Raw genomic sequence first — 12,837 nt, forward strand, 5'->3', positions numbered from 1 at the left:
CCAAAAATTACTCTAAATACTTGACGAATTAATTTGAAGTTTGAAAGTTGCTCCAAAAATTTGCCCAAATACTTGAAACTTATCATTTGATTGTGAGAAAATTGAGAGAATAATATAGATAGAATGTTAGAGATTTGAGAGAGAATGATTGATTTTTGTGGGAAAAAATGAAGAAGGACGTGAGGTATTTATAGTAAAAAATTGGGCCAAATTATAATTTAATAAACTTAAGGATTATATTAAAAGTTTGGGGGAGGGGTTTTTTTGGAGGGAGGGGGCCAAATATGACCCTTTTTGGCCGTTGGGAACGGCTATATTTGCAATTGAAGCCGTTGCCCAACGGCTATAATTCATTCCCAAATTTTTTTTTTTTAAAAAAGACGCAGGATAGGCGGGACGGGACGGGATAAATGGGACGAAATGGCCATCCCATCACGTGTCCCGTTTAACATAGGCCCATCCCGTTTAAAATTAAGTGGGTCGGTCGGGACGGGACGGCCTGTCCCGTTGTAGAGCCATATACATTACTGAGCACGGGAAACACAAGGGGTCCTAATTTTTTGCTGCCGCAGAAGAACAGAATTAGCCATTATTGACAATTGCAGTGTTCTTACAGCTCCTTGAGTTGGAATTCTCCAAAACTGTTACGATGCCCCAAATTGGTTAAAGGGATAAATTATTGTCTCTTATTTTATTTTGAGCAATACTTGCCTCATAAATTAATTTTGGATATTGAGTTAAGCTTATGGATCACTTTCCTGAAACGGATAAATAGTTATTTTCTTGTATGGTTTTTGGCGCAATCCACAACTAATAGGATAACGTTTTAATTTAGAATTAGACTCAAATTTCATTTTCTTTTACAAACACACTGGTCATATCATCATAATCATTCAGTTCAAATTATAGGAAAATGTCAGAACAAATTTTAGGTACTAAACCTTCCAAAATTCCCTTTGAATTTTCGTAAGGGATAATTGAACTTAGTTATAATTCATGTCTAATTAGACTTTTACTACTTTGTATGACTTCAATTTGAGAACATCCAACTCCGGCCACAGCTTTAAGAATACGACAACTTATCAACAAGAAGTGCTTAACCCCTGTTCTAAGCCTATATAAAATGATCAAAACTAAATTACTTTTTTCTCTTTGATTTGTAGTGATGCAGAACGGACCATTATTTCTTTTACTAAGAAAAGAATAAAGCTAGTTAATAAATCAAGGTGTCAGTCTTGCATATAGGCAATTACCTAGTCCCAAGTGATTTCTTCAATTTACAGCTCTTCACGACTTCACCTATTAATAGGATATATATTATTAGTATAATAAAATTCATGTACAAAAGCGTTCGGTCTTTGTGATTACGCACAATGAATCGAGGAAATTGACCACAGCACTAGAAATGAAAAGCGAAGAACACATACGGAAGCTCTTCAGCGTCTTACCTATAATGAAGTTGACAATTTACGCTAACATTTGCTCGCCTTCCTTAGAAAATTTTGAAGTGCATGGGACTGCATTATGTAACGAAAATTTTATGTTCTTCTAAGATAGAACAAATCAATAAAATGTGAAAATTATGTTTCTGGTCCCTCTACTTGTAAATTCTTGCAAAAATGATTTATTTGGATCTTATGTGTTTATAACCAAAGGATTTAGGTAATTATACACATCCACAGTGTAAAAGGCATTTTAATTAAGTTGTCATTACTCTGCGACACCAAAATTACGTACCAATTTTACCGGATTGCCAATTAATACATTATCTATAATTATAAATTATCTGATTATGTAAATATTTTATATTGTCTGTACAAAAAACTTAAACTTCTTAACCAAAATATCACAGGAATCAGAATAAAGAAAAATTATCACTAACGAAGGGACCAAATTAAAAGCCATTTGGAAAGTCACCTAGGAATTGGATTTGGGTGTAATTGAGTGTAATTATACAGTTTGACATGTTTGTTTGGCCAAGTAATTACTTGGTCAACATGAAATTGGCTGTAATTGGAGGAGTATATTTACATTCTCCAATTCTAAAGAGGGAGGTAAGAATTGGTGGTAATTACACTGTGTAATTGCAATGTTGCTTTCTAGTTTCTTTCCTTTTTGTTTTAATTTTAATTTATTTTCTTTATAAATTTTTATTTCTATTATTTTACTTTTTAATATTTTATTTTTACATTTTAATTTCTTTAAAAATTTTAAAATATATTTTCTTTGTACATTATTTATCTTTTATTTCTCTACCTTTATTTCTTGTGATTTCATGTAATTGTCTGTATTTTATTATTCTATTTTTTTGAAACTACAACTCCAAATATTACAAATAATGAGTCATTATCAACCTTGGCATATAATGAGTGATGCAATTAAAATAAAATCTCGTTGTTGAATGTGGCTATAAACTTATTATATATGTTTTCAAATCTTACGTTGTAGTGGAACTTACTATTATTACGTTGGAATTTAACATATGTTAAGCTATTTTTTTTTGAAATTTTGAAATTATGTTATATTCATGGTTCCAATTTTACTTATTTTAGTAGTATTGGCTCACATTGCATGTTGTTCATTTTTTAGTTAGAATTGATAGATTAGTTTTATCAAACATTTGAATAATGTTATGACATTATATTATAAATGTTAATTTATTTTATCAAACATGGATTCTATGAGGTTCTTATGAAACATATCTTTTTAGTTTTTTTAAGTATCTAAACTAAATATTATTAATTTGGAATATATATAAAAATTATTTTTATTATATTAGTTATAAATATGTGATTACTAAATAATGTATATTCACGAATATTATATATATATATATAAATATATATAATACTTATCATTTATACTTTAAAATTTTTATAGTCATATATTTATTATATTAACTTTTAAGTTTTGATAATTACTTCATTTAAAATTTAATCTAACTGTGTAATTACACTTATGCAATCAAACAGTAAACTTGTAATTACATTAAAATTACACTATAACAAACAAACAAGTCGTCGTAATTATACAACTGTATAATTACTAGTCTGTATAAATACTACCCTAGTAATTACACCAATTGTAATTACCAGGTGGCTTCCAATCGGATCCTAAGTTGTAGTCATATATTATTTTTTCCTTTAACTTTCACCACCTATTTATTACGTGCCAATGTAGGAAAGAGAAGTGTATATGGAGCCTCTTTAATTTAAACTCTACATAAGTACATCTGGCTCTCTAATTTGTATCAATTCACTAGAAAAGAAGAGAGAAAAAATGGAACTTCATACTATCCTTCTCTTGTGCATCTCCCTTTTTTGCTGGTTCTTCTTTAAAACATATCTCCATTCTAAATCCAGAAAGCTACCCCCTGGTCCTACTGGTTTCCCCATAATCGGTTCACTACTAGAGCTAGGTTCAAAACCTCATCATTCACTAGCCAACCTAGCCAAAATCCATGGCCCTCTCATGACTCTAAAATTAGGTTCAGTCACTACCATAGTAGCCTCCTCACCTGAAACGGCCAAAGAAATCCTCCAAAAACACGATAAAACATTATCAGCACGCACTGTTACCGATGCTATCACCGCTCAACCAAATCCAGAAGCCACCTTAGCTTGGGTCACAGGCGACAAGTGGAGAAACAGAAGAAGAATATGTAGCACACAAATGTTCACTAACCGAAGACTCGATTCTCTCCAAGAAATACGTCACAAGAAGGTTGCACAACTAGTGAATCATATGAGAAAGCAGTGTCAAAGCGGTGCAGCTGTTGACATAGGACGCGTTACTTTCGCGACGACGTTGAATTTAATGTCGAGCACTATTTTCTCTATTGATTTGGTTGACCCGGAATTCCAGACGGTTCAAGAGTTTATGGATTTGGTTGGGATAATTATGGAGGATTCAGTGAAACCTAACTTGTCTGATTATTTCCCGTTTATACGGTGGCTTGATTTACAAGGAGTGAAACGTCATATAAAGCCAGCATATTTAAGGTTGCATGAGATATTTGACCAAGTAATTGAGAAGAGAGTAGAAGATAGAGCGTCAGGGATGAAGAAAACATGCGATTTCTTGGATGTACTACTTGATCAATGTGAAGAAGAAGGGTCTGGATTTGATCGCCAAACTATAAAGCCGCTTATCCTGGTAATTGTTTTTCTTCTCTCTTTTTTTTTTTTTTTTCCTATTTTCGTTTTAATTTTTCTTTATGTTTAAGCGAATTTTTCTTTTCATTATTAAAGTGAAGAGGACAATTATCTGTTCCGATAATTCTTTTTCTCTCCCCTTTTTTTTTGAAAGGAGTTTTAAGCTTATCAAATTTGGACATTTTAAGTGCATTTTTTTTTATCAAGATCGACGAAGAATACGTACTGAAACTAAACAAGAAAAAGAAAAAGATCAGCCAACAAAGTCAAACTTATTTTAAGACTTTCAATTATATCACGAAACAAAACACGTTGTGCTATTAGGAGGAATACATGTGGGTTTTCATGGAGCCAGGATTGATATACGGTCGCCTATAAATCTTCTCCTTCTTTTTTTTCGTTATGTTTTGTTTTTGGAAATGAGTTTTCAAGCTTATTAAAGTTTGAACGTTTTATGTAAAGTTGGTTGTTGGAGTTGTGAATATAATTATATGCATGTGAAGGGACTAATTAATGTTCAACTAAAGTAAGAAAAATAAAGCGTGATCCAAATAATTATTAATGAAGAGGGAAGAAAATTCTTACATTAAACTCTGGATTTATAAGAAGTTAATAGGTTTTTGTATGTGAATGTCATGGCATTTGTGATCTGACGACAGGATTTATTCCTTGCTGGAAGCGACACGTCCGCCATAACAACAGAATGGGCAGTGGCAGAACTTCTTCGAAATCCTCAAAAGTTGCAAAAATTAAGAGAAGAAATTCTTCAACAAATAGGCATAGAAAGGCCAGTGAAAGAATCAGACATTGACAAACTTCCATACCTTCAAGCAGTTGTAAAAGAAGTCATCAGACTACACCCAGCAGCTCCATTACTCTTACCACACAAAGCTCAAGAAGACACAGAAATATTCGGTTTCATTGTGCCCAAGAACAGCCAAGTTCTCGTAAATGCATGGGCAATTGAGAGAGATCCAAAATACTGGGAAAACCCACTAGAGTTTATGCCTGAAAGATTCATCAATTCAAGTGTGGATTACAAAGGAAGGGACTTTGAGTATATACCATTCGGCGCCGGCCGGAGAATTTGTCCTGGAATGCCACTTGCTATAAGGATGGTTAATTTGATGTTGGCTTCTATTGTTCAACCATTTAGTTGGAAGTTACCAAAAGGGATGGCACCAGAGAATTTGGATATGGAGGAACAGTTCGGACTTACTTTGAGGAAGGCCATTCCTCTTCTTGCCATTCCTAGTATGGAAGAAAATAAGGCCATGATTTGAGTCTAGACATATGCTATAATTGCCTGTGTATTACCTTAATGGGATTGTCCTCATATGAGCAATGATTGTGAGAAATATACTCCACCACTATGACCGGATATCTTTACTGCAAATATCTTATCTATCTCTGTAAGGCGTAAGCTAATTAATTTTCCTTACTTTTTCTTTAGTATGTCTTGATTATCAAAATATTTCTTGGCTATTGTGTTATGTCGCGGAAAAGGCAAACCCGAAAATAATAAAGATAAAGAACATCAAATTTAAACTAGAAAAACTTTTCAAATCGAAGGTAAAAATCAGGGGATCACAAAGATCCAAAAAGCTCTACTATAACAATAAGAGGATTACAAAAGTATTCCAAATTGGCTATACAACAAGTACCAAACATGGAACAATAATAGCAACAAGAGCAACAACTAATCAATTGAAGCAAGAGGAGAATGCACAAAAATAAAGCTTCTGTTCGAGGCTCGAAATCAGATGTTACGGACCTCCAAATCCGATCTCCACCGTTCAGATCAAAGATCAAGATGTTACTAACACTTAGTCAAAATATCAGCCGGATTCAACGGTTAAGGAATCGGAAAATGTGATTTGAAGTTGGCTAGTCGGAATACAAATCTGCAGCAAAAACATATATTTTTCTTTTCTCTTCTCTCTCTTAATGAAAGCTCTCTCAAAAACCACTCTTATGTGCTTAAGTTTTTCAAAGACATGTATCAATAAGAATGAAATGATTCTCTAAGGTTCTCCTATTTATAGATCATGAGTGGTACTTTCTCTTAAAACCAAAACCAACTCTAAATAGGAATAAATACCGAATCCAATTCCGAATAGGAATGGAAACCAAAAAAGAATAGGATTAGACCATTGAGCCTTTGGTTGGACAACATGGGCATGACCCCAACAAACTCCCCCTCCAGCCAAGGGGCCAAATATGTCTTCAAATAGAGGAATTATTGACAGGCTTCATACCTGCCAATTTTCTGCAAAATTCATGTTTATCTGCAACCACCGCCTTTTTCAGCATATTCGAAGGATTGTTAGGTGTTCGTCCAGATTTTCTTTCCATAATTGGTTTTCCTATCTCATGAAGGAAAGTACAACATATTTACCATAATTGGGTTTTTCTTTTTCTAGAAGGAAAATATAATTCTTCCATATTTGGCTAGTCCCTTTTCTTGTAGGAAAAGGTTTGGAGTTTTATAAATTGAAGATCCTTCCTTCTCATTCAACAACATCCACAATGTAGCCATATGGAGTTTGAGAGTCGTGTTTAGGGGGAGAATTTTACGGGACAAGTGTTAGTGTGTCACTTGTGCTTGCCTCTTTGAGAGGTTATTCTCTCGATATTTTGTACTCTCTTTTTTTATAGTGGATTGCTCATCTCCGCCTGTGGACGTAGGTCAATTGACCGAACCACGTTAAATGTTTGTATCTCTTTTGGTAGATTTCTTTTTGTTGTCTGATTTATCGTCGTTCAAGGTTTACTTTGTTAGCTTCCGCATGACACCTGACTTATTTCGGTCCTAACAAATGGTATCAGAGCAAGGTTCAAGACAAGTTCATCTTGGCGGATTAAGTTCAAGCCGCAAGCTATTTGACGGTAATCATGGGTTTGTGTCTGAGAAATTTGACCGGAGTGCTACCCACGTTGAGATAAACTTTGCGGTGGAGATTTGGAAATGCGAACTGTTGAAGGCTATCTGAAGAAGGTGGATCAAGTTTATTTTGTCAGAAAATTCAGGCCAAGGGGGAGAATTGTTTGGTGTTTGTCCAGATTTTCTTACCATAATTGATTTTCCTATCTCATGAAGGAAAGAACAACATATTTACCATAATTGGGTTTTTCTTTTGCTAGAAGGAAAATATAATTCTTCCATATTTGGATAGTCCCTTTTCTTGTAGGAAAAGGTTTGGATTTCTATAAATTGAAGATCATTCCTTCTCATTCAGCAGATCCACAATGTAGCCATATGAGATTTGAGAGTCGTGTTTAGGGGGAGAACTTTACGGGACAAGTGTTAGTATGTCACTTATGTTTGCCTCTTCGTGAGGTTATTTTATCGATATTTTGTACTCTCTTTTTATATAGTGGATTGCTCATCTCTGCTTGTGGACGTAGGTCAATTGATCGAACCACGTTAAATATTTGTATCTCTTTTGGCAGATTTCTCTTTTGTTGTCTGATTTATCATCGTTCAAGGTTTACTTGTTAGCTTCTGCATGACATCTGACTTATTTCGGTCCTAACATATTGAAGGTCTAGTCAGAAAAAAAAATAGTTGCTATCATGATTTGTCTTAATAGCTTTCTGGGTTAGTTTTGTTCGTATTCCTTTTTTTCCCTTTTTTCTTTTGCTGTGTTTGATTCTTGTTATTAAGCAGTTGATTTAAGTCTAATGCTATGAAGAAATAGTTGATTTAGGATGAACTTGAAGGGCATACTGGAGGAAGAACTTCTTGCTCTCGCATTGATCTTAATAACATTAATTTATTTGTTTGATTGATATGCAAATGGCTAATTTGAATGAATTGGTTTGATCCTTGCAATGCTTGGCATTTTACAGCTGGATAAAATTCTATTTCATGGTTTTCACTTAAAATTAATTTGTTTTTTTTGTCAAATTTGATGTGAACTGTAAATCATCTAGGGTACTAGAGGCTATTATATATGAAATGCATGCCGGCCTGGTGTATAAAAGAAACTCAAGTACACCGTCAATGGGAAATTGACAGACTAGGACTACATTTGTATATTAATATGATGGTGTCTCTGACACTAGCTTGGCTACATCTTTGAGGTCTATTGTTTCTTCCAAACGCACGCGCAAGTATATATGGCCGTACACGTAATAAAATGATAAGTCGAGTATCGAACTTACAGAGACTTTTATCAACTACCCACTAAATTCACCAAGATTGTTATTCAGTTGAGCCAATTCGGGTTCAAGAGTGTAATTATACTAAATAATAATTTTAAGTAGTAACTAAATTATCAAGCAGTAAAATGGTTATTGTGTATTCAGTAGAGACAAATATTCTAAGGTTGTGATTGATTCACCAATCCTATTGTGGTCTAGTTAATTCTCTCTTTCATAAAATTCACTCATGGTTACTAATTAATCGAATAATTGCTCTCATAGCCTTCTCCTGAAGTACTACTTGCCTATTCAAAATAGATTAACACCTATATTCCTATGAAATCAATCTATTAAGAACACATTAAGATTACGATATTTAATTAAGCATAGTCACTAGGTATATTCCTATTCTAACCACAAATCCGCCCCCCTTCAGAGTTAAGATCACACTCTCTTCATTGTTCTCAATCTAAACATGACTTTCCCAAGTGTGAGCACATGATTTTTGCCCTACCAAAGATACTCCTACAAAATTGAAGAAATAGATTTTTTCCAATTTGTTTTTCAATTTTTAGAGTTTTTGAAGTATTTTTATTAATTTTTTGCATTTTTGTGCACATTTAATTTTGTTAAAATCATGAAAAATGTCCCAAAAATGTCAAAAAATCTCATGCATTGCATTTAGATTTTTTGTTCATATTTTTAGGATTAATTAGTTAGTTAATTACTTTATTAAAATAAAAATCACAAAAAATATCATTCATTTTTACATTTTTAGTTTTAATGCTAATTTAGTAATTTCCTCTTCATTAATTTAGGTTTAACTAATTTTATAGTTTTTATAATTAGATAATTAGTTTAATTTTGCAAATTAAATTAATTTAGGATGCATTTTAGGATTTTAACTAATTAGAGAAAAATAAGAGGAAAAAGAAAGAAAAGAAAAATAGGAAGAACATATTTTTTGGTCTTGTTTCTTTAAAATTGGGCTACTTTAAAACCCCGCCCAAACCACTCAGCTCAATCCCTTACCTGGTCCAGCCCTTCAGTAACGCCCAAACGATGTCGTTTTGCCCAGCTAAATCTCAATCGTTGATCTTCAATGATCCAATGGTTGGGAACTGAGCTTCCCATTTCCATATATCTGTCCGAAAATCCCCTAACCCTCCAAAGAATCTCATCTGTCTCTCACCCCAGCCCCGAAATTGAAACCCTAGCCGCCTAGGATTCCCCAACCCTTCACCACCAGCCGCCGCCCACCGGAAATCACCTCACGGCGGCGGCGACACTCCAAATCTGACCAAAAGGGCGCCATGCAATCCTCACCCCCCCTTATTTCCAAATCCATCACTAGTTTTTCCTAAATTTCAACTAAATCCACCTAATTTCGGATCTGAAACCCATAAAAGGCAAACCCTAATTTCCTTTTACCTTCTCTAATTTTCGTGCAATTCCGACTCGTTTTGACCTAAATCTTACGTTAATAGATTGCTCTCAACAAGATCAATCGATTGACGACAGTTTTGAGTCATTGCGAGATCATCGGATTCGGACAAGTTCGCCGGATTCCATCTAAAATTCATCGGTTCAATTCAAATTCTTTATCATTACTTTTTTTTGAGTTAAAACGGGTTAAAATCTCATTTCCTCCTTCTTTAAGTACCAATTTGATTTCACCACTAATATTCCCATTTGTTTATTAATTGTGTTTTCTTCATTAGCTCTGTTTGCATCATAAGTAGATCTTAGTTTAATTTTAATCAGTATTTAGTTCATTTGTTAGCATGTTTAGGTTAATTATAATCTGTCTTAGGTTAGTTTAATTTTTAGTTTATTGGTTTTTGCTAGGTTAGTTTGTACAATTTTACTCATATTTTTGGGTTCTAGGTTGGCCAATGAAGGCCTGATCAGTCAAGGCCTAAGTTGTATTGGGCTTGGGCCATTTGGCCATGACTTGGGCCATTTGGCCATGACATTTGGCCCAAACCTAAGAGGAATGTTTTAGAAATGTACCAGCTGTCCAGAATTTGTTGGAAAAGATGCTGAAAAATGGACAGATGTACATAATTCTCTGTCAATATGCTGTACTATCCAAAGAATTTAGGTTAGAATATTCTTTGGATGCTGTTTTTGTATGCCATATATAAAGAAAAGTTACTCTTTCATTAAGATAGATTTTCAGAACCCTAAAAAAACACTCTAAAAGTTTAGCTACTGTTTCATTAGTAGCCGATTCCCTTTTCTTCTTATTTTAGCAATAACTTAAAGAACCTCTTTGGGATTTCTGGTTCTCATAAGTCGAAAAATGTATTGAATGTGAGGATTTCTTTTTCTGAGATTTACAGCTGTTAGTTGCTGTGTTTGCTCATCTTTCATTGGCTGTTGTGAGGTTCTGGGCTAGCTATCATTGATTCAGGATTTTATTTTCTATTTCTGGTGTTCTGTTGCTACCTGCTGCTTTTAGGTATGCCAAAACACTTTTGTATTTCTCTTTGAAGTATAATAATGAGGTTCTTTAGTTGGCTGATTCCATGACTATGCCTATTGTTTGAGTTCTTTTGTATTTGTTTTGCTACATGTGTTGCCTATGTTTCTCTGTTAGCATCAGCTATTAATATCAACTCTTTCTTTACTTAATCATTAGTTGATTTTTTTTAAAAGTTAAGACTATTCCAGTTCAGATGCTGTTGATATTTGTTCATCCTGCTGGAGCATGTTAGTAGTCAACATTTAACCTTTTTATGATACATTTAGTCATATAACTCTTGGTCTCATAAAAATTTGTATTAAAGCCATAACTAGTGATGTGCTTAACATGAAAAATAGAGGTTTGGGGAGCTTGAGCAACTACATGCCAAAGTCTGAATTCCATATGTTAAAATGGAGCTTTTAATTTCATGAAGTAAAGGTTCAATGTGTAGAATCGAGCATTTTGTTATAAAAAGGGGGCTACGGGCCCCATTCGTGATGCTACAGAATGCCAAAAATGTCATTTTTATTTTTATTTTTTTAGTAACTGACATTCCTATTAGATTTTCATTGTAATATAAACTCTTTAGTTATGTATTCCGTGAAATTTAGTAGAATTATTTAGTCATAGTTAGATTCTAGTAAAACTTGATTATATTTGGCTTGTGGGGTGATTTAATGACTCAACATGTTTCCCTAGTATTATTAAACTAGCATTTATTTCTTATTTAGTTGAATGTATTCATGACTTTGGAAACTCTGCATTGTCCTTCAATATTTCTCTATTACTGATGCATGTCAAGGTTTGAAACATTCATTAGACGTCAAAATGTAGATTTCTTTCAATTTCACTGATTTCTTAAAGGTAAATATGAAGGTGAGTCACAAAGTAATTAAGGAAATATGATTCCTCGTGATTCTTGGACTGGGCCTGTTGAAATTCGATTTAGGCAGACTAGCATTCACTCATCTGTCACATAGCCTAGCAAGGCTCTATTGGGCTGGAAATCCAAAGCCCACGAAGGGCCAGTTTTATTATGAGTTAAAGGGCCTGAATCATTTCAACTCTTCTTTATTATGTTTGGTCAATTAGAAATCAGGGCAGCCGTGATCAAAAGCAGGCATGTCAAGGCCTTTGAGTTTCTTTTTGCTTCTGGGCTAAATTCTGAGCCTAATGCCGCTTCAACGCTGATTTGTCCTTGACCAAGTAACCAAAGGGCTACTGCCATCCCAATTCCCTTATCCAAAATGATTAAAGGTCCAACACATATACCCCAAGCATGTATATAATTAGTAGCTTTATATTGAACTTCAAATTAGTTTTAAATATGAACATCCGTAGTTTGTTTTAGTTGAGTATAATCCTTTGAAATAAATTGAGGCGTGCCATCCGCAAATGAATCCCATAATCTATGTCCCTCACATTAATGCAAAAACTAGTGTGGAAAAGACTTTGAATATTCTTAACTAGTGCAGAAAATACTTTGAACATTCGTAGTTTGCTTTAGGCGCATTTATAATGAAATTATTATAGCTACGGGTACGGTTCCCGTGACGTAGTTGTGATATATAATTTCCAAATCCGGGGGTACATTTATGTGACCCGGCCACAATTTCTAATAATGTTAATAAATTAAACATATTGTAGATCGTGGGTACGGTTCCCTGACACAATTCGCAATGTGTATCAAACAAAAAAGTGTACGACAATCGTAACTTGTTCCAGAATAATTCCATAAATAGTTAAAAGCAGTCAAAAGTTAAAATGCACAATAGATTTAAAATGTGTAGTAAATGAATAATTAGGCCAATTATTATTAGTTAAAGCGACCTTGCTCGAACCACGGAATCCGGGAATGCCTAACACCTTCTCCCGGGTTAACATAATTCCTTATCTAGAATTTCTGGTTTCGCAGACTTTTAAATAAAGTCAAAATTCTCCTCGATTTGGGATTTAAAAATAAACCGGTGACTTGGGACACCAAATAAACTATTCCAAGTGGCCACTCTAAAAATTAAATAAAATATTGCCATTTCGATTTATGTGACTTTAATTGGAAAAACTCTC

At 33.8% G+C, this 12,837-nt stretch overlaps 1 protein-coding gene across 1 annotated transcript; it reads left to right on the top strand.

The window, feature by feature from the left end:
• Nucleotides 1-3,279: 3,279 nt before the first annotated feature.
• LOC104227318 (geraniol 8-hydroxylase-like) lies at nucleotides 3,280-5,437 on the top strand. The gene is made up of 2 exons (XM_009779544.2): nucleotides 3,280-4,155; nucleotides 4,814-5,437. Exons 1-2 carry the CDS (start codon nucleotides 3,280-3,282, stop codon nucleotides 5,435-5,437), a joined length of 1,500 nt encoding a protein of 499 aa, XP_009777846.2.
• Nucleotides 5,438-12,837: the final 7,400 nt, after the last annotated feature.

Source organism: Nicotiana sylvestris, chromosome 6 (assembly GCF_000393655.2).
Source record: "Nicotiana sylvestris chromosome 6, ASM39365v2, whole genome shotgun sequence".
In the NCBI taxonomy this organism is placed as follows: Eukaryota; Viridiplantae; Streptophyta; class Magnoliopsida; order Solanales; family Solanaceae; genus Nicotiana; species Nicotiana sylvestris.